This window comes from Netta rufina (genome assembly GCF_964035555.1).
Source record: "Netta rufina genome assembly, chromosome: 27".
NCBI lineage: Eukaryota > Metazoa > Chordata > Aves > Anseriformes > Anatidae > Netta > Netta rufina.
The window spans coordinates 496,597-523,415 of record NC_140151.1 but is presented as its reverse complement, the minus strand read 5'-3'; the positions used below and the strand labels follow the sequence as shown (position 1 = coordinate 523,415).

At 47.2% G+C, this 26,819-nt stretch overlaps 1 protein-coding gene across 1 annotated transcript; it reads right to left on the bottom strand.

The window, feature by feature from the left end:
- Nucleotides 1-506: 506 nt before the first annotated feature.
- ARHGAP25 (Rho GTPase activating protein 25) lies at nucleotides 507-20,596 on the bottom strand (the record flags this gene model as incomplete). The annotated part of the gene is made up of 11 exons (XM_084302252.1): nucleotides 507-1,079; nucleotides 1,653-2,245; nucleotides 3,300-3,499; nucleotides 4,260-4,381; nucleotides 4,973-5,046; nucleotides 6,006-6,138; nucleotides 8,350-8,557; nucleotides 12,645-12,764; nucleotides 13,155-13,242; nucleotides 15,209-15,402; nucleotides 20,536-20,596. The coding sequence occupies 11 exons, from the start codon at nucleotides 20,594-20,596 to the stop codon at nucleotides 869-871; spliced, it is 2,004 nt and encodes a 667-aa protein (XP_084158378.1). The 3' UTR covers nucleotides 507-868.
- Nucleotides 20,597-26,819: the final 6,223 nt, after the last annotated feature.

The window sequence follows — 26,819 nt, the reverse complement described above, 5'->3', positions numbered from 1 at the left end:
ATCCATTTTCTGTACCGAGTAAAGTTGCTGGTAGACTCTTGCTGCACAAAGAACTCTGTGTATAGATGTGTGAAACTGCTCACCAAAGTCTCGACAGCAGCTGTGCTGGATCTATATACAAATGACCATAAGGACCAGTGACTTAAAATAACTGAACAACCATTTAACTAATGAGGTTTTTGCAATTTTTGTGATTTTACACCCGGAGCCTTGATATCAATGGCAGAGCACATCAAGTGATGCAGTATGAGACTTCTTGGTGGACCTGATAGGCTGGCTAGGCATCTCTTGCTCTATAAGAGCAATAATCGAGTGCATGTATTAATGCAAATGTTTCATTTTCTTTGCTGACAGCATTTGCAGCACAGCATCCAGGGACACTGAGACAAGCTGTGCCACCCTAGACCTTGGGACTTTTCCATCTGCCCAAATCCAGGATTTATGGGTGCTTTGTTCCACTCAGAAGCACTGTTGGTGTCTCCAACAAAGAGCCAGCTGGCTGGCAATAAGGACTCTTGATGGTTTTTGTTTGTTTGGTTTTGTGTTTTTTATAAAGCCATCATGTATCCTTAACCTGCATCCAAGATATTTTGATTGAGCAGCAAGAGGTGTTGGCCAGTTCTGCAGGTAAGTTGAGCAGCCAAAAGAGGAGTTGAAAAAACACACAAAAAAAGCTAAACGATATTTTTGAAATTTCCTGTTTCAGAGCCTAAAGTACGCTCTAACTTCTGGGCTCCATCCTCTACACCAACCCAAGGTCAGTAGCAGGACATTGGACAATACAAGTCCCTGGTTCTGATCCTGCTTGGCAATTTCTTTGGATTCATACAGCTGCATTTTATGTTTGTGCCCAGCTGAGTGTCTTCACCTAGTTGTTTTTGGCATCATTTTTGCTCCTGGATTTAGCAATGTTTTTTATCTCCTCCTCAAGCACCTTGTTTTTCTTCTCCAAGTCCTCCCGTGAACGCTCCAAGTTCATGAGCTTCAGCTCCAGTTCCTCAGACTTCTTCTTTTCCCTCTCAATGTCCTGGTTCAGCCTCACCACCTTGGCCCAGACTTCATAGTTTTCCTTCTCAAGGCTGAAAAGAGAAACAGAGTATGAAAGGATTGGATCAGAAGAGCACTGGGAATTCATCATTTGGCTCTCAGGGAGTTTGACCTCCATGCCAGTAAGCAATAAAGCGAGACAGAGGTGATCTGACCACTTGACAAGCAATGGCTACATCAGACAATGCAATAAATCATGTGAGATATAATAATATGCTAACAATATGCGAGGCTATAGTAACAATGACGTATTCAACTATCTGATGCTGTAATACTACTGTTACTAATTCTAGATAGTAAAATGGCACAATATTGTACTACAATAATTATAATGATGTAAATATTGCAGAAATATTACAGACAGTGGTATAAAAAGAACTATGGAGTATCAGCATTGCAATAACATACTAACATTAACAACTCTGTCATGAAAGTACAGCACATGAGCATTGAATTTTAGATACTATACTTTAAGACCGTATTTTACCATTAGTCATTGCTATTATATACTGTATGGGTAAATAATCCTGTGCAACACTGCTGCTGTAATAATATCAGCTGAAGACTTCATACTCCCCCCAAGGCAGCACACTGCAGCACGTTACCTTTTAATTTGTTCCTCATAGTCATTTTTTTGTGCCTCCATTTCTTTCTCCAGCTTCAGGATCGTGTTTTGCAGAAACTCCTTGCTTTCTGGATCAAGCTGGGAGACCTCAGCAGGGCTGCTGGCAGGACTGGACGGCTCCTTTGACTGGTGGCTGGGACTAGGGCAGGGTTGGAATTCCTTATCAGAGCTGCTGCTCGCAGGGATGGGGCTGGAGCTGCTGCCTTCTCCACTTTCTGCTGGAGAAGTAGGCACATTGTCGTAAGTTGAAGCCCGGTGAAGATCAAGCAGCTTGAAAAGATCATGGGATAATGTTCTCTTATGTCCTTCAGAGGTTACAGAGCGCATGCTGCTCCCTGGGGAGCCTTTCCAAAAGTCACTCGCAAATATGTCATTTTTGTCACTGTTGCCTTTCTCCCCCGGAGAAGCAGCTGTCAGGAAAGATTTCCTGTTAGGTAAAGTTTGAGTTCTTTTCCTTGATTGTGCTTTCCATATTCCTAGTGTATCTTTGGAGGGTTGCATGCCATCATCTTCACTGGGTGCACTTGAGCTGACAGCCAGTCTGGGAGCACTGCTGGCATTCAGGTTGTCTCTCTGAAAAATAGAGCGGTGGCATTAGGACAGCCTCATCCTGTTTTGTGGGCAGTGACTGCTGAGACCACAATATTCACAAATGATGTTTTAACATGCCAACAAGAATGGCCACAAGTTTTCCATAAATATTTACTTTTATCAGCAGGTGGAGGGAAGTGATTCTCCCCCTCTACTCTGCTCTCTTCCTGTATTTCATCCAGTACAAAAGAGACGTGTACCTGTTGGAATGGATACGGAGGAGGGCCACAAGGATGACCAGAGGGCCAGAGTACCTCTCGTATGAAGAGAGCCTGAGGGATTTGGGGTTGTTCATCCCAGAGAAGAGAAGGCTCCGGGGAGACCTAATAGCAGCCTTCCGGTACATAAAGAGGGCTTATAGGAAAGCTGAGGAAGAACTCTTTGCCAAGGAAGTGTAGTGATGGAAGAAGGGGTAATGGTTTAAACTAAAAAATGAAGAAAGATTTAGATTACATAAGGAAGAAATTCATCACTGAGAGGCCAGTGAGGCACCAGAACAGGTTACCCAGAGAAGCTGTGGATACCCCATCCTTGGAGGTGCTCAAGGCCAGGCTTCAGGCAACCTGGTCTAGTGTCCCTGCCCACACCAGGGGGTTTGGAACTAGATCAGCTTTAAGGTACATTCCAAACAAAACCAGTCTGTGATTCTGTGATTCCACAATTCATTGATACTATTATTCTGAGTTGCACCACGTTTTCCATTATGAAGAGCTTTCTGCAGAGATTATTTCTTTCTGATAAAAGCCTTTAACCATCAAAGTTTTCACTTTATCAGCATGAACAGAAAAGGTTTCATCTATTCTTCCTTTAGCTAAAAGATGTTAGCTAAAAAAATCATTCTTTCCAGAACAGTAAGTTTTCCACAGGAATGAACTTGTTTTCCAGGAAAGAACTTGTATTACCAGGGATGACAGTTACAGTTCTTTACCCTATTTATAGCAAGCACTCTTAGTGGGTTGCTGACCCATTAGATCCCATAATCATCAGTCAGCCATTTATTGCATTCATGTTTTATTCTCCAAAATTCTACCTTTACCGTTTGCCTTTGGATCAAGCTGTCTGCCCTGGGCACAATGATGTCCTCTGCAGCATCCCAGCCCACAGAGCTGCGCGGGATGGGAGCTTTCTTGTCATTTTGTTGGGTTGGTGGGGAGGGCAGCACATCCTTGGATGGGGGAAAGAGGTCTGCATGGTCACTGATCATCACAGTCATCACTTTCTGGATCTGCAGTGTGCCTGGAAGAAGTCAGGGACACATTAGGAGAAAACCCAGTGTTACAGGCTTTTTGCCACCCACAGCTGTGTTTCGTGGTCAGTCTTTCTAGTGTCCAGAATGAATATGCACATAGAAATGCAGGTGAACACGAGGACCATGATCATAAAACCAAATAAAAGGAGGGAATTTTATGTTACACCAAAACAGCTGAGAGTCTGCTCAGCTGTAACAAAATACAAATTGTGTTGCTTTGGCTCAAGAAGCAAACTAAGAGCATCAGTTATACCAACACGTATATGAATGTCTGGACAATTTGCATGTGATGTACAGTATCATTACCATCGTGCCTGTAAATCAGAGCAGTCTTTGGCCTCAGAATAATTCTCTTAGTTTGGCTACATCAGTCCATGCCCACAGGATGAGAGTTTGGCTAAACCAAGCAGTAGTTTATTTGAGCTTCCTTTGTTTCTCTAAGAATTTCACACCTCTCTTCTCTAAGCAAAAGAAAGGAGACTTCCGCAAATTCCTGAATTGTTTGAAATCTATGGGGAAAATAGTGCGACTAAAAGTGCAAAAGGGTTTTTGACTCCACAAACACATTTACAGCCTAACTAGTCCTTAGCTTTACACTACCTTGTAGTACTTACTGTACTCAGGCACGTCTGGCTTATAACCAGGGATCTACCTTAGATTTTTTTTTAATTTTAAGTTTGCGGATGCAACCGAGTGCTTCAACATATCAGGTGCTTCTGTGCCAATTATTCCAGGAGTCCCTGTTACCTCTCATAATAGTTGCAGGATCCTCTATCTTGGGTCTGATGAGGTTCACTCCAATCACTGTTGCCAGGTTATCCACACTCATCTTGTTGACACTAGAGTTTAACTGTATTTCATGTAGAAATCTGCCAGAATCCAAGGGCAAACATTTCCAGTCAGAAAAGAAAGACTCTGCAAAAAAGTCTTAGACATCCACTGGGATAAAATCCTGAATTAATCTGTCCTCTTCCTCTAAATCCCAAGGACAGGACAGAAGCACATAAGTGATCTACAGCTGCATGCTGGAGCTGGGTCTAATTGGTGCCAGTAGGAAAACCACCATGTGATGATATGCACACCCCAAAAAAATGCAAACAGTAGAGGGGGGAAAAAGTCTAATATTTAATAATAAGAGAGAAATCACACCTCACCCGGGGCCAGGCTGGGTGAAACCTGACTATTTCATTATGCAAGGCTTTGTCTAAAAACAACTACACCTGATTTTTATTCTCAGGGGTACATAAGTAAGTCTGAGGTTTACAGGCTATGCATTTTTGCTCAGACATCATTGAGGTTTTTATCCCCATGGCTGAAACTCTCCCTTAACAAAAGTCAGGAGGGGAACCAAAGCACAGTTTGGAAGAGGTCTCACTTGAGGTCTCAGCCTCAATTTGGGATGATATTTCTTCTCACCAACACCAAATCTGAGCTCTTTATACCTTATGCAAAGGACTGACCTGCAGATATAGCTGAGGAGATTGTAGTTGTCTCTGGGAAGGAGGGACAGTTGCTCCAGAAGTTCCTGATGACCCTAAATGCAAGTTAAGGAATAGCTCTGTAAAGATTCACAGGTGTACAAGGATTTAAGAGAGGCTCTTTGTTGCTCCAGCCATCCCTGTATGGTCTCACCTGGCAATTGCTTGCCTTGGAAGTGAAATCGTGGCAATGACATTTCTTTAAGTGACCCAGCACAGACACATTGACGCATTTGTACACTGTTCAGCAGGAAGAGGCATCCCACTGCTGCTGCCTGGCAGTGAAGGGGACCTGGCACAGGTCCCCTCCAGCCCAACAGTGAGTGCTGAGCACCTGGGAAAACACCTAATGGCCTCCCATTTCTTGTATAGGAACATATAGGATATGTTTAACTCCAAATATCCTAAACTGAAACAAGCTACAAGAGACATTTACCCTTGAAATACAGGGCTGAACATGGCAGCTCACAGACCTCAATTGACTGGGGATGGTATCCATCTTATTTTCCTGTGCACAGGATTCCTGAGCACCTTCTCACAGCAGGTGTGGCTTGTTTTCCACCAAAACACAATGTTAGGAAGAGACAGTTCCCACCTGCTTCTCACCCCTGCAGTCCTCTCCCAGACCCCCACTTCTGTCTTTGCTCTTGCCTGTAGCCCTCTGCCACCTCCACTCTCAGCTCAGGCCAACAGCAGCTGCAGGAGGTACCATTTCCTTTCTCTGTTGGCTTTCACACTTGCTGTTTGCTGCGAGGGGCAAATGAAAAATGCTGTGGAGTAGCTCTCAGATCTGTTTTTGAAATTTGAGTTTTAAAATTGATAAACCCATGTTTCCAAGTTGGGAAATTCCACTGGCATGGGGAGATTTTTTCCTTTTCAAATTTTTTTTTTCAGGTTTCCAAGCTCGGTAATTACACAGCTAATAATGGACAGCTAAATATGCACTCTGCAACTCCAGCTCACAATTGCAGCTCATTTTAAGGCCAGTAGGAGAGAAACCAATGCAGCTCTGTACCTTTCTCTCATCCACATCCAGTGCCTGGCCACACAGCAGGAAATCTTCATACTGTATCCAGGGCACAACTGGCTCGGGGAGCTCCCGCAGGTAGAGCTTGAGCAGGGAGGCCACGGTGTGCACATCGGTGTCCCTGTGAGAGCCACACACATCAAAATCAGACCCAGACAGTGAAAAAACCCTACACTGCCCCAGGAGCAGGGGACTGTATTTAAGCTCTGTATATAGATGCAGGAGGCAGAGAACTGTAAATAGGGAAGCCAAAGCAAGCTGGGGGAGACTCACAGGGCACCCCAAGCTGGGGAATGTCCCCAGCTGGCAGGAAAATAAATGCTTGGTGGAGATTTTCTCTGCTGCAGGTCCCCAGTGCTCATACCCAGGCTGAGCCTTCCCAGCCTGTGTTTGACTCACGAGGGTTTGCATGCAAACACCGTCTGGTGTTCACACGCTTGGCAGGCACTCCCTGCTCTGCACGGAGCTGGTGAAGCTTGCCTGGGGTTTGTAAGATTGACAGCAATTACTGAAGATGTTCTGCTGGGCCAGATGTTTGCAGCTTTGCATACCATGTAGTTTACATTATGTCAAAAGGACACTGTCAAGATTGTAAGCCTCTAATTTGACCTACCTTGAAGTTGCTAAACTGTTACAAACTTCTAGCAAAAATCCCCCAGGTCATTTATTTTTAGGATTGCTTTAGGTTTTTTAAATCCTATGATTTTTTAACAAACCCACATACTCATGGCATATTTTTTTCAGAGCTGTATTTTTGTAGGGCCTACATATATATAGCCTTAGGCATCCTTGATGTCTGAGCTGCACCAGGAGTTTTCTAACTCTCCTCACGCAGCTGAGCCATGCTTATGCATGTAAATGTGCCTGTGCAAACCCAAACTGGCTGCAAAGCTAGCATCTTGCAGCAGTCACATTGATGGAAACCCTTTTGTTGGCCTTCCTAACTCCCACCTCACTACTACAGAAACATTTTGTTTGAAGTGCACAGGGGTTGTGATCACACTGTCATACCAAAGTGATGTTCATCCCAAGCCCTGCAGCACAGGGTTAACATGGTATGGTGCTGGGAGAAGTGCCAACCTCCCTTGCCATGCCCTGCTGCAAAACACGGTTCTGCAAAAAAAAATAAAAGCTTCACCTTCCTATGACCCCCGTACAGGTTGCAACAGGACTCAGGCACATAGAAAACAAGAAATATTCAGCTGCAAAAACAAGGGCTGGGTTGGTTACACTTGCAAAGCAGATATGGCTCTGCCTTGCACGGCACACAGATTATATGGGTAAAAGTGCTGTGTTTTTTTCCTAACAGAGCTGCATAAACAAGGGTAAAAACAGAAAAAGTTTTGTGACTGGGGACAGGTGCACAGAGATATGGCCCCTGTCCTCTGCTTAGGCAAACTCCTCACAAAAAAGGAGGGGTGTGCCTGTTGTTGGGTGCCCTGGTCTTTGCCAGCTGACCCAGAGATGGGCTCCCTGCTGTCACCAGCATAAAGTGGGGATCAAAGCCCTGCAGCAACCACATGGGTGAATGGGGAACACAGGGCAATACCTCCTACAACCATGGACAAAAGCACATGGTAGGGTCTGGCTTGGAGGAGGGAAACATCCTTAGAGACAATGACGCAGTGCAGGGGCAGCAGGTCAGTGAGCAATCAAGGGACAGCTTTATGAAGAGGTGCACCAGGGCTGGCTGTTTGTGAGTGGCTTTTTTTTCTTCTTTTTCCCCTTCTTCTTTGCATAGAGTATGATAGCAACAAACACCTCTCGTCAGAGCCTCCCTGAGACCTACAGGCAGTGATGGGCAGCTCTCTTGGCTTTAGGGGGTTTGTTCTTTCTTCTTAGCCATGTAGAGGAAGGGAATCGGGAGGGATCAGCCTTCACAACAGCCAAAATCTCCCTCTCACCTCTGCATGGTGTCACAGGGAAAGGCAATGGGAGAAAAATGTGCCAGTTGGTTGGCAGGGAAAGAAATGACTTCTCCTGTGAGCTATAGGGTCTTCCCTGAACAATTGTTCTCTTGCTCTCCTTTCAAACCGCTGTCCTGGGCTATGTGGGCTCTTCCCTTTGTCTCCTTTCCTGGCTGGTCCTGGGAATGCTACTGTGGGGGGACTGAGTGTCCCTAAACTCCTCCTCAAAGATTTCTGTAAATCTCTTATCACAGTCCTGCTTTTTGAGGTGTCCGCTGAACCCTCTGTCTGTGCTGAGCCCCTCTGGAGGGTCCAAATTTCCACCAGGGCATTGCTGGGCTCTTGCAAAGGGGTTAGGCTGCTGTTTCCCAGATACTGGGGTGCATTAGACCTAGCTGAGTAGGAGAGGAAGAATCCAGCATTACCGGTCAAATGATGGCCTTTCCCCGGCGTCAAAGGCGTCCCTGAGCTGTTTCACGAGGTTGTCCTGGCCAGGGAGGCGGAAGATGCCCTCCTCACTCACGCCATGCTCCCGGATAAACTCAGCACACTTCTCCACCAGGATGGGCACCTGGTGCTGCCCAAATTTCTGCTCATAGGCCATGGTCTCTGCCAAGCGTTGGCCAAACACCGCTAGGAAAAGGACGTTGGAGTTAAAGGAGGTCAACAGCTTTGCTAAAGGTGAGTTACTCACTGCCATGCATCAGGTGCAGAGGCGACAGCAGCACCTGCCTTTCTTTCTAACAGTGAAGAGCTGCAGAAGTAGTACAAGCTGACAGAAGGGAACAGAAATTATTTCAAAGAAATAATAGCAAAATGAAACCTCCTCCAAATAATTACATTCTCAAAATGATTAAAAGCAAGCCATGACCATTGCTTTTTTAAATTTTTTTTCTTACTTTACACCATGTCACTTGCCTTCCTCAAAGCAGGGTGCTGACAGAGAGGCAGGAACAGCAAAAAGGCTGGTGATGGAGGCAAAGCGAGCACATTGTGCAAACCTGAAGGATGTACAAAGCCCAGGAAACCACTAGGAATTAAGAAGAGGAGTCTGGCAGAGATGTGGGGCTAGAAGTCCTACTGATTTCACTGCTTTCCTTCCCCCTCCCCTCTCTCCTCACCCTCTCAGAACTCCCCAGTGCAAAGAAAAGCAGTGTTTTCAGCGGGTGGTACCTTTTCTTCGGAGCAAGGGCTTTTTCCTCCCAAACTCGCAGCAAAAGAGCTTAAAGGTGGGAAGGCAGCATCCTGCATCCCAGCTCTTCCTCCTCAGAGCCTGGGGCATGGTAACAGCACAGGAATCCCAACTCAAACTGGCTCTGAGGTAATGGCAAAGGGTCCTATGGTCCTCTACCATATTTCTGCCATGGCAGTGCCTGTGGTGTGTTCACCTCATGCTCTGAAGGCTGAAATAATCCTGGTGGATCTTCCAGACCAGGAAAATTCAAGTAAACACCCTCATCTGGAACCACAAAGCTTGTCTGCACCTGCCCAGTAGTGGGGGTTTTTCATTTATATGAGACTTGCTTAAGATTTTAAATAATGTATATAAATTTGTCAATTGTGTACAATAAAAGCATATGGCTTTTTAAATTTGTTTGTTTGTTTGTTTGTTTTGCCCTCTGTTGTGGTAGCTGATTCTGAATTGCTCATTTAACTTCAAGCTGGCAGAGTGGCTGGATTCAGGAAACCTCCCCGTACCCACATGATGCCCACCCAGAAGGTGGCTGTCATTGCAGGGTGGTGGCCAGCCCTGCAGAACTGCTCCTGGACCCAAGATTTTGGAGCTGTTTTTGATGCTGCTTCACACTTTGCAGCTGCTTGACATGATTGTGTGCAGCAAGCTCACAACTGGCTGGCTCACGCAGAGTGGCTTCCAGGTGAGCTCCTGCCAAAACCTCTGCTGTGCAGGGCGTTGTTTTAAAAGCACACATTGTATTGGCTTGCATTGAAGCCAAAAACCTACAGCATGAACTTTTGGTGTCTGTGCATCTCTGTATCAACATGAAGTGCAGCTCTGTAGAGCCTGACTTCTCTGCTATCCTCAGTGCTCTCTGTACTACTGTAAATTCACATTTTCCATCATATAAGATCACTTTAACAGGCTAGAAGACGCGTCAGCCTCCAAAGTTTAAGCAAGGATCAGATGTGGAGTTGGTATGAAATATTAAAGCCAGGGGGGGCAACATCCTGAACATTTCTGGCTCAGGCCATCCTAATTTCAGAAGAGTAAAGCTGTCTTCCCTGAGGCACAGCACACTTCAGTTTAGAGGCAGAAAACATTTGGACTACAAATGAAAACAGCATCCAAACTTCTATTCAAGTGGGAGCTACAGGAGGTCAGAGCTTCTTGTTGCTCGTCTTACACAGCTGCAGCACGGGACACAACCATTATCAAAATGATGTAAATCATTGCATCCCAGGGTCCTGAAGGAATTGCCTGATGTAGTTGCCAAGCCTCTCTCCATCATATTTGAAAATTCCTGGCAGTCAGATGAAGTCCCAGGTGACTGGAAAAAGGGAAACATCATTCCCATTTTTAAAAAGTGTAGAAAAGAGGACCCAGAGAACTACAGACCAGTGAGCCTCACCTCTGTGCCTGGTAAGATCATGGAAAAGATCCTCCTGAAAGATACGTCAAGCCACATGCAAGACATAGAGGTGATCCAGGACAGTCAGCATAGCTTCACCAAGGGCAAATCATGCCTGACCTATCTGGTGGCTTTCTATGATGAAAGGACTGCATCAGTTGATGAAGAAAAACCGACCGATGTCATCTACCTGGACTCCTGCAAGGCCTTTGACACAGGCCTTTGACATTCTGGTCTCCAAACTGGAGAGAAGTGGATTTAATAGGTGGACCATTCAGTGAATAAGGAGTTGGCTTGAAGGTCACGCCCAGAGAGTGGTGGTCAATGGTTCTATGTCCAAGTGGAGGCTGGTGAAAAGTGGTGCACCTCAGGCATCTGTCCTGGGACCAGTACTGTTTAATATCTTTACCAAAGACATAGGCAGTGGGATCAAGTGCACCCTCTGCAAATTTGCAGATGACATCTAGCTGAGTGGTGCAGTTGATACTGTAGAAGGAAGGGATGCCATCCAAAAGGACCTAAGGAGGTTCAACAAGTCTAAATGTAGGGTGCTGCACCTGGGCAGGGGCAATCCCGGACATGAGCATAGACTGGGAGAAGAACTTATTGAGGGGAGAAGAATTTATTCAGAGCAGCCCTGCAGAGAATGACTTGGGGGTTCCGATGGATAAAAAGCTCAACATGAGTCAGCAGCATGTGCCCAGAAGGCCAAATGTATCCTGGACCGTGTTAAAAGAGGAATGGCCAGCAGGTCAAAGGAGGTGATTGTCCCCCTCTGCTCTGACCTTGTGAGGCCCCACTTGGAGTACTGTGTCCAGGTCTAAAGCCCCCAGAACAAGAAGGATGTCAAGTTGTTAGAGCAGGTCCAGAGAAGGGCTACAAACATGATCAAGGGGCTGGAGCACCTCTCCTATGAAGAAAGGCTGAGAGAGCTGGGGGTGTTCGATCTGGAGGAGAGAAATCTCTGGGGTGACCTCATCACAGCCCTTCAATATTTAAAGTGGTCTTATAAAAAAGATGGAGAAGACTCTTTACTTGGGTAGATAATGTTAGGAGAAAGGGGAAGGGATTTAAACTAAAAGAGGGGAGATTCAGATTAGAGGTTAGAAGGAAATTCTTCACTCACATGGTGGTGAGGCACTGGCACAGGTTGCCCAGAGAGGTTGCGGATGCCCCATCCTTGGAGGTGTTTGAGACCAGGTTAGATGAGGTCCTGAGCAACCTGATCTAGTGGGTGGTGTCCCTGCCCAAGGCAGGGGGGTTGGAACTAAATGATCCTTCAGTTCCCTTCCAACTCAAGCCATTCTATGATTTTAAAGGTGAAACACAGAGAGGAGGAGAGGTTCAGGACAACCATCTCTTTTGTGAAAGTGCTAATGGGGCTCTCAGCCCTGCTTTTTCTGGTGGATGTTGCTTATCATCCATAGGAAAAGTCTGGATAATTCATCCTTATAAGAAGTCGGAGTAGTTCATCTGTATAGGGAAAGTGGCTGGAGCAAGCTTAGCTGCTTCCTTTGCGGGGATCGCCCATAGTGGCAAATTGAAGCTGTGCTCCTCTCCAATCAGTTCATGTTTTATCCCTCCATGACCACAACCCAGTAGTGGCACAAACAAGTGTGCAAGGGTTTGGAAGCAAGGATCCCATTAGCACAAGCCTTGCCAGCACATGGAGTGGTCAATCATGTCTGAGGCAGAGTTTGCAGAGAAAAGTGGGGAAGGAGGGCTAAGCAGAATGAGAAAAGCTGGGGGAAAAGCAGAGAAGGAAAACAAAAGATGAGATTCTTTTTCAGTGCCTTTCCCTGACACATTGAATAGGAGCTGTCCTCAGGAACGAAACTTTCTGAAGTCAATAGGTCAATGAGGAAGTTCCCCAAAGAGGTTGAAAGGAGACTGGAAATCTTCATTCACTCTTGACTGCCATTTGCTTAACTCTGCCTGTGTTTGCAGCAGTCCCAACACCATGAGGTCCAGCCTCGAGGAAGGCCTCCAAGGCATTACAAGTTACAGTTGCTGCTCCACTTTCCATTTTCATGGATTTATGAGACCAGCTTTGAAATTCTTGCACAGAAGCAACACGGAGCATGAGACACTAAAAAAACATCCCTCAGAGGGCTGTTCCCATTCCCCTTTACCTCCTGATGCTGAGCCCAGCACCCGTCGGATGGATTTAACCCACTCCTCCATCTCGGACTGGGAAGTAGCCATGAGCACACAGGTATCCTGCCCTGCCCGGTTCAGATCTCCAGAGATCCCTGCAAAAAGCATTTATAGGCAATATATAGTGAGGATTGGACAGAAAAAAGACAACTTGGTGTTTTCTTTGCTAAATGTTTCTAGCTTCCAGTTTCCCCAGTAATGTCTATTTGGCTGTGAAAAGAAGCAGTGCTCTTATGTTTCAGCCTCGCTGAAGCTTTGCAAGAAGGGAATAGAAAATGCTTAATGTTATGGCTGGGAAGGCTTCTCAGCATGGGACATCCTGACATGTAAAAATTGAAAGGACAACATCAGCTTTCATATGCAATGCTGGGGAGGCATTGAAAAGAAGTTGGAGTAAAAAGGCAGTCAAAATGACTTGCCCAAGCAATTTTGGGTGAACAGTCCATCCCAAAAGCAGGTAACAAAGTTGAGTGAAGCATCCTCACCTGGGATGATTTCGAAGATAAATTTCCCTCCATCCTCTGAGTTGCCAGCCACCTCCTTTATGGTGCTTCCCTGGAGAGACAGGCAGCCCTAGGATCAAGCAGAGCAGGAGCTGAAAATACCCATGGTCCACCTCTGTGAGGCTGACACTGCTTTGTGTCAGCCCTGAGCATCAAAGTCCTCCTTTGAAACAGATTGCAGAAGCTCAGTTTCTCATTGCAATTTTTCTCTTTGCAAATATAGATAGATAGATAGATAGATAGATAGATAGATAGATAGATAGATAGATAGATAGATCACCTAAATACCATAGAATCATAGAACAGCTTGGGTTGGAAGTGAACTCAAAGATCATCTAGTTCCAAGCCCCTGCCTTGGGCAGGGACACCACCCATTAGATCAGGTTGCTGAGGGCCTCATCCAGCCTGGTCTTGAACACCTCCAAGGATGGGGCATCCACAACCTCTCTGGGCAACCTGTGCTAGTGCCTCACCACCATGTGAGTGAAGAATTTCCTCCTAAAGTCTAATCTAAATTTCCCCTCATTTAGTTTAAGGCCAATCCCCCTTGTCATATTATTATCTGCCCAAGCAAATAGTTGTTCTCCATCCTTTTTAAAAGACCCGTTTAAATATGGATAGGCCACAACGGGGTCTTCTTGGAGCCTTCTCTTCTTCAGGCTGAACATTCCCAGCTCTCTCAGTCTTTCTTCATAAGAGAGGTGCTAAAAAGGACTTCAAACACTAATTCTTAAATGCCATTTTTTTCTGATGAAGTGATCCTCAGAATGAGAAAACTGTTTCTGTCCCTCTTTCTTTTTTCCTCCCCCTCTTGTGTTTTTAAACCCCTGTTGTAATTAGAGGAGGAAAATGCAAAGGAGAAGGAACATGGCAATAAACCAGAGCATTGTCTTCCCACTGCACTGGAGCAGGAAAACTGTTCATTAAACATAGTGTCACTTAAAACCAAAATCCAAACCAAAAAGTTTACAGGACAGGAGTGAAGTGCAGGAAAAGAATAAAAAGGAGAAAAAAAGGGGGGGGGGAATAAATAAAAAGGCAGAAAACAACCATTTCTCGTGGTCTGTCCTTCCCCAGATTGACCTGTCCGAGCTGGGTGGCTCGGTCCCCGGGGGCGGAGATGGGTGGGGAGCAGCCGATGACATGGGGACAGTGGGCGCATGAGTCAGCATCGAGGCCTCCTGGCCGGAAGCAGGGCCACGCCACAGAAATGGGGTTTCTCAGTAATTTCTGCCTCCTGAAAGCCACTGAGCTCCATGGGCAGTGGGGATCTGGGTGTCAGCACTCCAACAGCCTGAACTGCAGCTGCATTGAGCTAAATTGTTGGTGGGGCCAGCAGGGCGTGAAATGAGCCAGGACGGTGGCAAGGGCTGCCAAAAGTGCCATGAATAGCAATAAGCTTCACTGCAGAACTTTCTGTTTCTACAACCCCATTTACAGCCAGGGAAACAGTTCCTCCCCATCACCCCCAAAAGCGGACAGAGACAGAAATAGGATATGTGCCCCACTGCCTCAGCCTCGTGCTTTCACACCCAGGATCTGAGGACTGCCTCCCCCCTGCGAGCTTTTGTCAGCTTGGGATTATTTTTGCTATCAGTAACAACTTCTACAGAGAATGGCTTTTCCGGCAAAGGGGAGGGTCTTTCCCTGAAAACTCTCAAAACAAGGAAAAGGTGGTGGAAATTCAAATGAATAAATAAATAAAGTCGCAGTGTGGAGAAAATGGTTGAAAACCTGAGAAGTGATCCATATAAATTGGGACAAGAAGCTGATGTCTTCCCAGCCAGAGTGCTCCCACACCTTCCTTCCCTGAGCAGTGGTTTGTGCAGGCCCAGCCCTAGCAGGGTCTGCAAGCATTGTGTGGATTTAAGTGCATGGACAAAGAACCTTGTTGGGACATCTCATCTCTGTTACCACCCCAAGGCATAAAACCTCTTAAAAACCCTACTCCAGACCTATTCCCAACCATTTCCCCCCAGCAAGGCAGTGGAAAGCAACAGGCCGAGGACCTGCGAAGCTGGCGGCCTTCATCCTACCTGCGGCTTGACATCATCCTCGTCCTTGTAGTAGTAGAGCTGCTGGCCCTTGAGCACGAAGTACCGCTGCTGCCAGTTCTTGACAATGGAGCGCTGCTTTTTCAGCCAGCCGATCTTCAGGGGCCGCTCCAGTGGGTTGGGGGAGCCTGGCCGGGCGCCTGCTGCCTCACCACTCATCACGCTCTTGGAGCGGGCTGCCAGGGGAGAGAGGGACGGGCTGGTGAGGATGCAGGGGGCCCAGCCACCCCAGACCCGTCCACAGGGCCGACTAAGCTGCGATGACGAGAGCGGCTCTCTGCCTGCACCAAGCAAACTGGCTATCGAGTTTTAAAGGAAGTGGCTGCAGTATCTGTCAGTGTATGCTTCCTTTTTCCTGCGTGGGAGTAATTGCCTTGCAAGTGAGAAGAAAATCATTAGTTTTTTTTTTTTTTTTAATGGGAGTGTGTGTTGTTTTTTTTTTTGTTTTATCCCCACCCCAAACAGCCTGCAGCAGCAATAGCAAAATGACCCAGCCATGTTTAAAAAACATTACAAAAACTGTTTGGAAAATAGAGTTTTGCATTGGAAGAGCATTGCCTAATGTTGCCGAAGGGGCTGACCTCCTGCAAGGATATTGGAAAGTGTCAAGGAGGAGAGAATTGTTGGTATGGATTTACCAGCAGGGCAGAGAGGTGTCTCTGGTCTCCCATTGCATAGATGCTTCCCATTGGTAACACTGATCTGCACCAAGGACCAGCATGTGGCCTTGTGGCATCTCCAAATGCTTCTGTGATAGTAAATGCCTTGGGTGGAATCATTTCCAGAAGGGATGTTTTGTTTTTTGCCTCTGGACCAGGCACTGCAGGACACCAGTGCCAACCTAGCTGGGTAGGGTGAGCATTTATGGGTGTGGGGTAAAACTAATTTGTGACTGCAGGGGAATTCAATTTTGCTAGTCGCTGCACATGGTGATTTCCAGATATCCGCCTTGCTAGAAACAATGACATGTGGCCAAGTCCTGCAGTGCAGGATTTGGACAGAGGAGACGAGGCTGCAAAGGTGGTGTTGTGCAGCACTGCAGGGGCAAGCCACAGCTGCCCCATAGCTCTGACCCCCAGTGTCCACTTTTCCCCGAGTCAGCTGGTGGAGCAGAGAGCTGCAAAAGCTCCATTAGCTGTGAGTGTTGGGAATTTGTTGACCTTGTCCAAATGATAAGCTTAAAAAAGTGAAAAATTAAAAATTATGGCCTTGTGATGCTTGGGACCAGTGCTGCATCTTGCATCTACACAGATACCCATGGGCAGCATGGACCTGCAAAATATTTTGCATTTATCACTGCACAGTTAGCAGTTGCTTCAGAGGTGCTGCAGTTTGGGACCATTCCTAGATTCCCCTTCCAAATCGCCCAGAGCAAGAAGCCCCACTGCATTTTTCCTTTGTCGTTTGGAGCCCAGCATGGGTAGGACACTCTGAGCTCATTTGCCCACTGAAACCACCAGAGCATTGCAAATCCTTTTCTAAAAAATGATGGTGAATCCAAAAATCATCCTTCAAAGCATGGTAAGGATGCTGCTTATATCTCATTTTATGCTGACATGAGATACCCCCTGCAGAGGATGTGGTTGTGAGCAAGGACCTTTGAAAGGGATTTGGCAGCCTGTTGCCCTGAAAAATCCTGCTCCTGGGAACTGCCCTGCCGCAGCAACCAAACAGCTCCTCCACACTGCTCCTCCAGCTGCAGGCAGCTTCTTTGCTCTTTGCCAAAACATCTGCATTACCCGAATCTCATAAATATGAACTCAATTCTTGCCAAACTGCTTACAAGCAGCATCACTCCTCCTCCTAAGTCCTATTCTTTCATGTTGTGTAGATGATGCTAGTTCCACAGGGGAATGGTCCACAGGGCTGGAGTGCAGGCTGACAGGTGCCTGCCTCTCACAAGCGCTTTGCTCTTTGCTCTGCAAAAACCACAGCCCATCACTCTGGCAAGAATCCTGAGTGAGACAGCTCCACATCAACCCCAATCTGCAGAAGGCAGTGCTCTCATGAGCTGATGGCACTCAGAGCACCTCACAGAATTTTGCTTTCCGTTTCCTGTCTGATCACAGCACCTCAGTTTCCCTTCAGTGAAACAGATGCTGATGCTATGTTTAATAAGCACCAACGTCAGCAGAATGAAGTCTCTATACCAAGCACCACTGAGGCTTAACCCCAAAGATGTTGCAAAGCAGCTGGTGGGGTCCGTGCTTGCACCCAATGGAGTGGGAATCCAGGATGCAGTAGTGTCAGGATTGGTGCCATTATCCCAATCAGGATGTCTCCATCCACCAGCTCTGTGTTCATCTTTCACTAAGAGATCAGCCCAGCAGCTTCAATATTCCAGTGGCCCAGGGCTTGCAAGGAGAAATTGTGTCTTTTACAAAAAAAATGCAACATTTTATTACCTTTTATCAGTGATATTGTCCTCCCCCTTGGCCCATCACCACTGCATCAGGGCTCTGCATCATGTAAAGGGAGTGGCCTAGCCAGCACTGCTACACAGACATTCCTCCTGCTTTCAGTCCTGAGCTTAAATTGCCCAGTCCTTGCTGGAAATACAATTTGTTCTCCCTGTTTACAGCCATTCCCATGTTTTCCCTGCTGCACGAAGAAAGGTGTGGTACATTTCGGTCCCCTTTACTTTAGCATCAGAACTCCCAAAATGCTATATTCAAGGTGTAACCACATATGGCTTAGCTGTGATCACACGCACATTTGTGCACGATACACACCAATGTTTTTTCCCTCTGCATGAGACAGCTCTCCCTGTACTTTGGGCTAACTTAAGGCCAAATCAGCAGTTTGCAGGATCTTTCATACCTGTCGTGTGTTCCCTCCCTAGCAGCCATCCCCACTTCAGGGCTCCCACAGAGGCATACAGTGGGAGCTGCTGCGGGGATCTTGCCTTTGCAGACAGTGATGCTATTTTTTGCCTGGTGGAAAGTTTTCTGTGTTCACAAAACCAGAGCTACCAAGGCTGTGGCTGCCTCCCTAACCACTTTTCCAAGTTTCTACCTTCTGTGGCCAGTGCAATACCCAGCTCATGTACTGAAAATTTCGTGCAGGACTGAGGTGAGGCTTTTTCCCTGGCTTCCCCCAGGTTGTCTTGCAATCTCTCTTGGGTGCAGCCCTTCACCCGCGCATCCCTGCTGTGTTTGCAGGGCAGCAAAGAGCCCCTAAAAGCAAACACGGTTCCCCCTGAAGCATTTCCTGCGGTAACTCCCTCTGTAGTTGAATATTTCCTCCAAAACATCCTTGCTCCTCCTCCAGCTCTGGGGACTGGCCACAGTGGGGTGCCTGCATCCTGCTGGCTGCTCCCAGAAAGGAGGAGCCCTGCTGAAGTGTGACAAATTGCATCGGGTGCTACTGCAGTGCCCACACAGCCACCAGTCCCTGCTCCAAATCCTTTTCTCATGCACACAACCTCCCTGCCATCCCTCTTGAAGGATGTTGGGTATGTGCAATAAAAAACAGCGAATGTTCTCCAATAGGTTTTGCAATGACAGCTGCAAATGTAGTTTTCTGTTTCATGGAAATAAATAGCTTTGTGTTTGTCTCTACATGAGGAAGCACGCAGGAGCCAGCAAGCTGTCTCTGGGTTCTCAAAAACCTCTTGTGCCGTGGCCATGGCTAGGGACATGTAGAGGGAAGTACCAGAAACTGGGATGATCCAGCAAAAGTGATGGTGACTAATATGAGATTATTTTCCACAAGTGAGTCACGTCCCTGCAGACAGCAGTGGCTGGTCCCATGGGCTAGACACTCTGAAGCATGATAAGAGTTGCTGCAAAGAGCGGCACCTGCAGCTCAGATCCCTGCACACACACACACACATCACAGACTAGGGGCATGCTGCACGCTACAAAAAAGATATCATTGCAAGTGAATTTTCTAGTGAAAAGCAATTCCTGATAACAACATGGGTTCACGCCTGTGTGACATCTCTGCCCTATCTCCTTGTGGGCAGCCAGCAGGCTCAGCATCCCCTGACCCTTTATTTTTTGAGATACCAATTGAATTTACACAATGATCCTCAGGAAAAAGAAAAAAAAAAGAAAAAAAAAAGAAAAGAAAAAAAAAAAAAAGCCAATTGACCTAAGAATGGGCAATGCAGAAATCTAGGATGCATCTGTGATGTCTGGGGGGAGGTAGGGGAGGACGTAGGGGGGGAGGGGGTTCCCTACCACTGTTCTGCAAGCCAACAAGTGCACATAATGGCACCATTTTGTCCAGCCACACCTCATGGGGCCCCATCCTGCACATCACCGAGCTTGGCCACAGCAGCAGCCACTGGGACCAGCACTGCTTCATCTGGAGCTTTCTGCGAAGCAATGGCTGGGCAGCCCCAGATAAAGTGGCTCTGGATAAAAGATCCAACTGCCTTTGCAAGGACAATACCACAAGCCGATGTGAGGTGCAGGGAGGAAGAGCTCAGCACTGCAGAGACCTGCTCACTTAAATCCCTCCGTGGTCAGGAGAAATCCCCCCACCAACACTTGCCTTGACTCTGGTTTTGGAACCGGTGCCAGCACCACCAGGGACCTTTGCTTTGGTGCATGCAGAGGGCTGGGCTCACGTACCCCTTCCTTGGATGCTGTATCCTTGCCCCCCAAACCCCTCCCTGGCTGCTTGACACAAAGCAGGTGATATTTTGGCCACAGAGTCTGTTGTAGGGACCCCTCACTCCTTCCCAAGGATGCATCTAAGTAGTTGTCATGCTGGAGATGGATCCCACAGTGGACAGGAACCATGTAAAACATGGGCAGGGTCAGGATACCAGGCAGCAAAGCCACCCCATGGCACACAGCCTAGCGCGGGCGTCAGAAGGCTCTTCACTGCTGGTGAGAGGAAACCAGTGACGTTGGGGTGGGCGAAGAAACCTGAGCAAGAGCAAGATTGCTTCCTCCAGCCTACACCTCTGTCTGCGCTCCACCTCCTCCAAGCTTTGCTCAGCAAAATGAGACCCTGTGGTTTAAATCCTCTCAAAACCTGGAGTTTGGATTTGCAACACTGTCGCTCTGTCCCCAACCCCACTGGGTCACCCCACTGCTCCAGTCCCCAGAGCCCCAGCCACACTCATGCAGCATCCCTGTGGTAGCTTTGCAAATAATTTCTTACAAATTATTTGCAAACCATCTGCTGTCTCTAAAGCAGTAGCCTGGGCCAGGTCCCCCCACCAAGGCCCAAAAGGTTTTGGGGTGTGGGCCGCAGCTGAAATCACTGCTGGGCTCAGCCATGGGCACCCTGCGGATCCCAGCTCTGAAAGGCTGAAGCAGGAACTGAAGGACATAAAGAAGCAGTCACAGTACCTATTTTCGCAGCATCCATTTTCAGGTTGAAATCCCAGTTCCGCGGCAGCTTGAGGGACATTTTGGATCAGAAAGAGCTTATTTTTGTTTTTCGAAGGGGCACACTTAGGAGATGGGCTGAAGTGGAGCTTGGGTAGCCCCACAGGGATCTTGCGCCCAGGGTGCGATTCCCCCCACAAGAGCAAAAGCTCGGCGAGGGTTGATTTGCCAACGTACTTCCTCCTCCCTCATCTGTGAGCGGCTGCGAGCAACCCCATAAAAGTCCTTTCCTGCTCTGCTCTCCTGTAAAGCTCTTGTCTTGCTTCCCCAACACCACGGAGGCAACAGCGCCTTTTTTGCTCCCCTTTTTGCTCCCCCGCTTTGCGTGGGGATGCAGCAATGTGGCCCGAGCCTGCACCAAAAGGCTGGGGCCGCTCTCGGCACACTGCTCATTGCATTTGAGGAAGTGGGTGTCCTCGGCACTGTGGGCGCACTAGAAAAGCACTTGCTGAAGGGCATGGTCCAGTGTGGGGTTTCAGAAAATGTTTTGCTCGGCAGAAAAGTGAAGCTGCCACGGCCAAACACTACAGGACATCATCCCCGAATGTCCAAACACATCCACGAGTGCGGAGTCCAGGAGACATGGGTATCTTTTTGCTTGTTGAATGGTCCCCAAAAGTGGTTTAGGGTTTTTGCAACAGTGGCACAGTCAAAACGGGGTGAAATGGGGCTGCTGTTGGAGGAAAGGCTGTGGGTACAAGCAGAAGTGCAGCTCAGCTGCCCAACGAGAGTCAGGGGACGTGGACACAGACCACACTCACAGCAGCAGGCATATTGCATCCTGTGTCATGCCATTTAAAGCTGCATTTCCAGGAGACAAACAGCTGCACGTCCGCAAAGCCGTCTGCAATGCAATGTGAGTGAGATAGATGGACAAACACAAGGAAGGGCTGTTGCATTCACCAACACTCAAATGGAGCAAAAAAACATCTACGGTGGCTGCAGGACAGGGCAATATGCCCCAAAGACTAAGGGGGCTCCAGCCTCCATCTCCCAACCCCCCCCGTGGGGAAAGCCTGGGCCCTGCAGAAAGGGAAGTTGCTCCAAGTAGAAGCAGAAACGGTGGCCTGGGGAGCCAAGGGTGAAAGAGGATGCAGCCGCCGGTTCCTGTTCTGAGTCGCAGCCCTGCCGTCACGCCCAGGATGCACCAAGCTCCTTGCAATGGCAGCGTTTATTTTGTTACTGCCGTAGTGTAAATTCAGGCTGTGCCTCTCAAGGAAGGAGCTGGAGCCAGCACCCACTGCCCGATTTCACAGCCAGATTGGGCTAGTTTGGGTTAATTGCAGCTGAAGAGATGAATTTGCAGCTGTGAGTGGCAGCCGGATCCAGCTCAGCGAGCCCCAGCTCACGTCTTCCACTGCTGAAAGCAAAGAAAGCAGCGCTATCACAGTGAGAAGCTCAGCACATGCTGAGCCTGAACTAGATTAACCCTGATAGTCTGCTTCGGATCAAGCTGCCTCCATTAACCCTGTTTCTGCCGTACTTTGAGCAGATGGCCCTGAATTTAGGATAATTTTTCCTCCTCTTCATAGTATCAGCAGGAAACAATTTAGGGAGTCATGCATTAGATCTTTTTTTTTTTTTTCTCATTTCAATTTTTTTTTTTTTTTACAAAAACCCAGCAGCAGCTCACACCCAGCCGCCTTTCCCCACCTGCCCGTGTGAACAGGATGTCATGCTGCACCTTCCTCTCCTCCAGAAAGTAAACAGCAAGTGTTTTAGTCCCAAACTGTACAACTCAGACCAATGCCATGTGCCTACACGGCAGCAGCTCAGCCCCCTGCAGCACCCCACAGCACTCCAGCACCCACAGAGCCATCCCAGCTGCTACCCACTTGGTCCCATCATGTACCAGGACTATGCCTCTGGGTTTGAGAATGAATGCACATCTACAGGACTTGTTTTTTCTTTAAAAACCACATCAGGCAGCCTATTCCTGGGATGAATGCTCCCGGAGAACTTAGGGCAAATCTCAACCTCCGTTGTTATTTTGTTTTACATCCTTCTTCTATCAGGATCTCCTGGAAAACACATCTGGATGGAGGGTTCCATGGCTGTAACAGACCTGCTCGTGGCAAAGGCAGCCTCAGTTTGAGGCTTTCTGCCCTGGTGGGTATAGAGCACAGTGCTAGCACTAGGACGGATGCCGGGATTTTGCTCTTTTGGATGCTTGATTCAATTAAATTGACATAGGATGAGGAGAAACAAAGGGGATCTTCAGCTGAGCAGCTGAAACGCAGGCAGCGATGACGCTGGCCACAGAGGCTGTCAGATGACATGGCTGACTCACGGCAAAGTGTGGGCATGCGCTCTGCCCTGCCAGCCAGCCCAGGAAAACCCACGTTGCAGCAAGAAAACTCATTCAGTGGCAGAAGAATAAGGCAAAACTGCTGCAGAGGTCAAGAAAACATGTTTTAATATAGCTCTCCATTCCCTATCTAGCCACTACATGCACACAGGGGATTAGAGGTGACGTCTTGAATTACACAGCTATCTATGCAGTTGCATTTTGGTAATATGCAAGAAGAGAATGATCTCTTAGTCTGTTTTCCAAAAGACTTGATACTGAGGCATCTTTCAAGACCTCTCAGTAACAACGTGTAGTTGTTTCAGAGGGCTGCTGAATATTGCATGGTGCTGCTCAGCAATTTTCTTTTTAACCAGCCAATTTCTCCAGGGAAGATGTATTGCAGCACAAGATTTGGGTCCTTAGAGTCAATTTTGCAAGTTTGCTGTAAGGGAAGATATATTTTGGTTTTCTTGGAGGATTAACTTGTCTCAAAATACCCAGACAGCGTGACAGGAAGCAAACAGAAGTCTGCTGATTGCTTGGTTTAGCTTAGTTGATAAGTCAAACAGTCAAAATAACACGAGAGCTAAAAATAATACATTTTGCTGGGTAAACAGAAGGATTCTGTCCTCCTAACCCAAGCAAGCCAGGAAAAATGGCTGAAATGAAGCAGTAATTTATGCTAACCAGATTTACAACAGGTTTTCATATTCCCAGCAAAAACCTGAGGGCAAAATGAGCTGATTTGCAGGGCAGGTCTGTGTGATCTAATTGCTGATTCCACTCCAAACCACGCTGGAAACCCAGCCACTTGTCCCTCGTGCAGGACACAGACGGTCGCTACCTGCGTGCTCCATCCATATACAGCCTCCATGCACATGTTTGCAGCCACCAGGTCTGCTCTCGGGAAGGTTCCCGAGGAAGGCAAACTATGGCACAACAAATGAAGGAATACAAAGATTATTGTTCAAAACAGGCTGAGCTGCTTTTGCAGAGCATGGAAAGGAGGTTTCCAGAATCTCCCCAACATCTTGCCAACAGCACTGAATAAAACTCCACTACAGATAGTGGAACTTATATTTATTTAACAGTAACATATAGTATATAAATAGGGTAAATACTTTAAAATATACAATATATCACATTCGGACATTCGGTCAAAGATAGGCAATTCTGCATGTGTAGCTAAAACATTACTCAAAAGAACAATGCACAGAGAAAGAAGCAGATGGTAGAAACACATCAGGTCTGGGGAACAGGAGCACGCAAAAATTACAGTAGTACAAAATGCAGCTCAGGGGCTGATTACAGAGGTCAGGAACCACAGGAACTGTCACACAATGCTTTCTGCAGTACTTGCCTGTCCCCAGGAAGGTCTGGATGAGCCACAGTGATGGTTTCCACACAGCTTTGCCCTCCTCCTATAGAACCAAGCCAGTCAGAGGAGGTGGGGAAGGAAGAGACCAAAGCCTGGACGCATGCCTGGATCCCACCAGTCGTTCTCAGGGGGACATGCTGCATGCATGAGGAACAGGAGATGCCTTAAAAATACTGGCATTTCCCAATCTGGTGCTAAGTGTTGACTGATGCTGTGGGATTTTTGGCTTCACGAGCCGCATGGGCTGCCCCCTCAGATCAGCATCAGCAGACTCCTGAGCCCATCACCACAAAGAATATCTGAATAACGCAGTGATGGGTATAGGACATGACACCATACCCAGCAACTAGGTTTTAATGTTTCAGTGAGCACTGCAGGCCCCAGCCTGATGATGCAACTGATCTATAAACAAATCTGGGCTACAAACAAACTCAAAGAAGCAAATTCCCATCAGAGTAAGCCAAGTGCTCAACTACACACTCAAGCTGTGAGCAGACCAGCATCCAGCCCATTTCACTAAATGACCTTCGCCCACCAGCAAACACCACGAACGTTTAGTTACCTCACTGGGACAGCTAGCTTGTTACACTATGCAAAAGCACCTTTCCACCATGTGTCAGCTCTTTGCTTATTAAATACACTCACATCCATCTCTGTCTGCTCCAACTGGAAAAGCAGTGACTGATTGTGAGGAGGTGGTTTTCAAATCACCTGTCCCCTCCCAAGGCAGCACTTCTACCTTCGTAGGCTTGACATCAGACAAAACCCACTTTTCTCTTTCTCCTGACCCAAGCACCCACACCAGTCAATGCAGTATCCCCCACTGGTTTACTTTCCCAGTTATTTCCTTCTTGCTGAGCAAAAGCATGATGAACACTTCCAGCTGTGGAGTCCCCTGTGATCAAAACTACTGTGCAATGCCAAGCTCAAGCCCTGCAGCTGGAGAAACTTTACATGAACATCCCTGCACTGCTTTAGTTAGACACCCCTGGTGCCTGCGTGGCCTCTGCAGGAGCACTAGCTACATCAGCTTCCCTCCAAAACTACATTCTTGCAAGAGCTGCAGCATGGCCACGGTCCTGCCAGGCATAATACAATGCAAAAAGCTGCAATATGTCTTGCTGCACATCCCTGTACACACATTTGGCATCACAGCTAATACCTCCTTTAGGAACAGCCAGAGCCAGTAACAGTAGTTTTTCATTTCCTTTAACTTTCTAGATATAACTTGAAATATTTACAGCAAACTAAAGCCAATCCCAGGCTGGGGTGATGGGGAAAACCCACCAAACACTCTCCCAGGCAGCATGCTGTCACTAAGAGCTGACCAGTGCTACTATATACACTCTCAGAAGTGGTGCAGAAGTCAAATGGGTTTACCAGCCATAGTCTCAGCATGACAGAGGACATGCCATGGTGCTCACCAGTATTTTTCAGCAAGACCAGCTATACAGCTTGCAGATGATCTTATCATCCCTCATCTCCCTCCCTTCTTCCTCCATTTCCCAAACGGATGCACTGTTCCCATTCAGTTTACTAAATTTTAGTGTAGGATGCCAAACCCTTTCCACGTATCTTTAGCCTTCAGCATCAAAACAGGTTTGGAAGACCAGCTGTCCACCGCACTGCTGGGGAGGAAGTAATATTAATAGAATAGAGCTGCGCAGGAAACCACCCACACTGCTGCAGCTTCTCTCTCAGAACTATGGAGCCATTAATGCAGCTGCTTTGCCCTCCAGTGTCTACATCCAGTATTGCACCGTTAAAAACGACCCCAATGCTACTCAAATCAAAAGCATGCACAAAGGTTTCGGGCTTTTGCCCCACTAATTACAACTAAAGAAGTCCAAAAGGTTCAAAGCAAGATGAGCAGGAGGCTAGAGACCCACGTGAAAAATGCATTGTTATAAAGAGCATTACACTTTTGTAATATTTATCAACACTGTAGCTTCTTCTGATGACTGACTTAGGAACCAACAGGGCAGTACAAGGGATTTTGGCAGATGTTGACATAAGGCAGGGAGAATCCAGAAAAGCACCAGCTTGTCTGACCACAGGGAAAGCTGCTTTTCAGGGTCTACACAAAACCTGGTCACTTCCACATCTATTCCCAGTTCAGGTACTCCTTCAAGTGTCCTCCCTTTGCCTAGTTAGACTCGGACAAACCATTGTAAAATGCAGTCCAAACATTTTCTCTGGGGTGAAGCAAGATGGAAACACCTTAATTCTCCCCTCCAGCGAGCTTGGACCAATATCCTCTAAGTCAACACAAAATAAATCCCTTCCTGATTCTAGCTGGAAAAAATCAGGCTCCATAACTAGTTTAGGAAAGCCTCTACACAGTTGGTGTTAACCAAATACAATCCTGAATTGGCTCCATCTTAGTGGTTCTGGCCTCTCTCAGAAGCCTCTCTCTTCAGCATCATGCTGAAAATACTTTGTGGAAACAGTTCCTTCTTCTCCACAATGCATGCTCTTGATCAATACCTGTATTTGCAGTGCAATGGGCACACACTTCCGCCCCACAACTCCTGTTTAGGGAGATGAAGCAGAACTTATGACACATAAAGAGTTGTA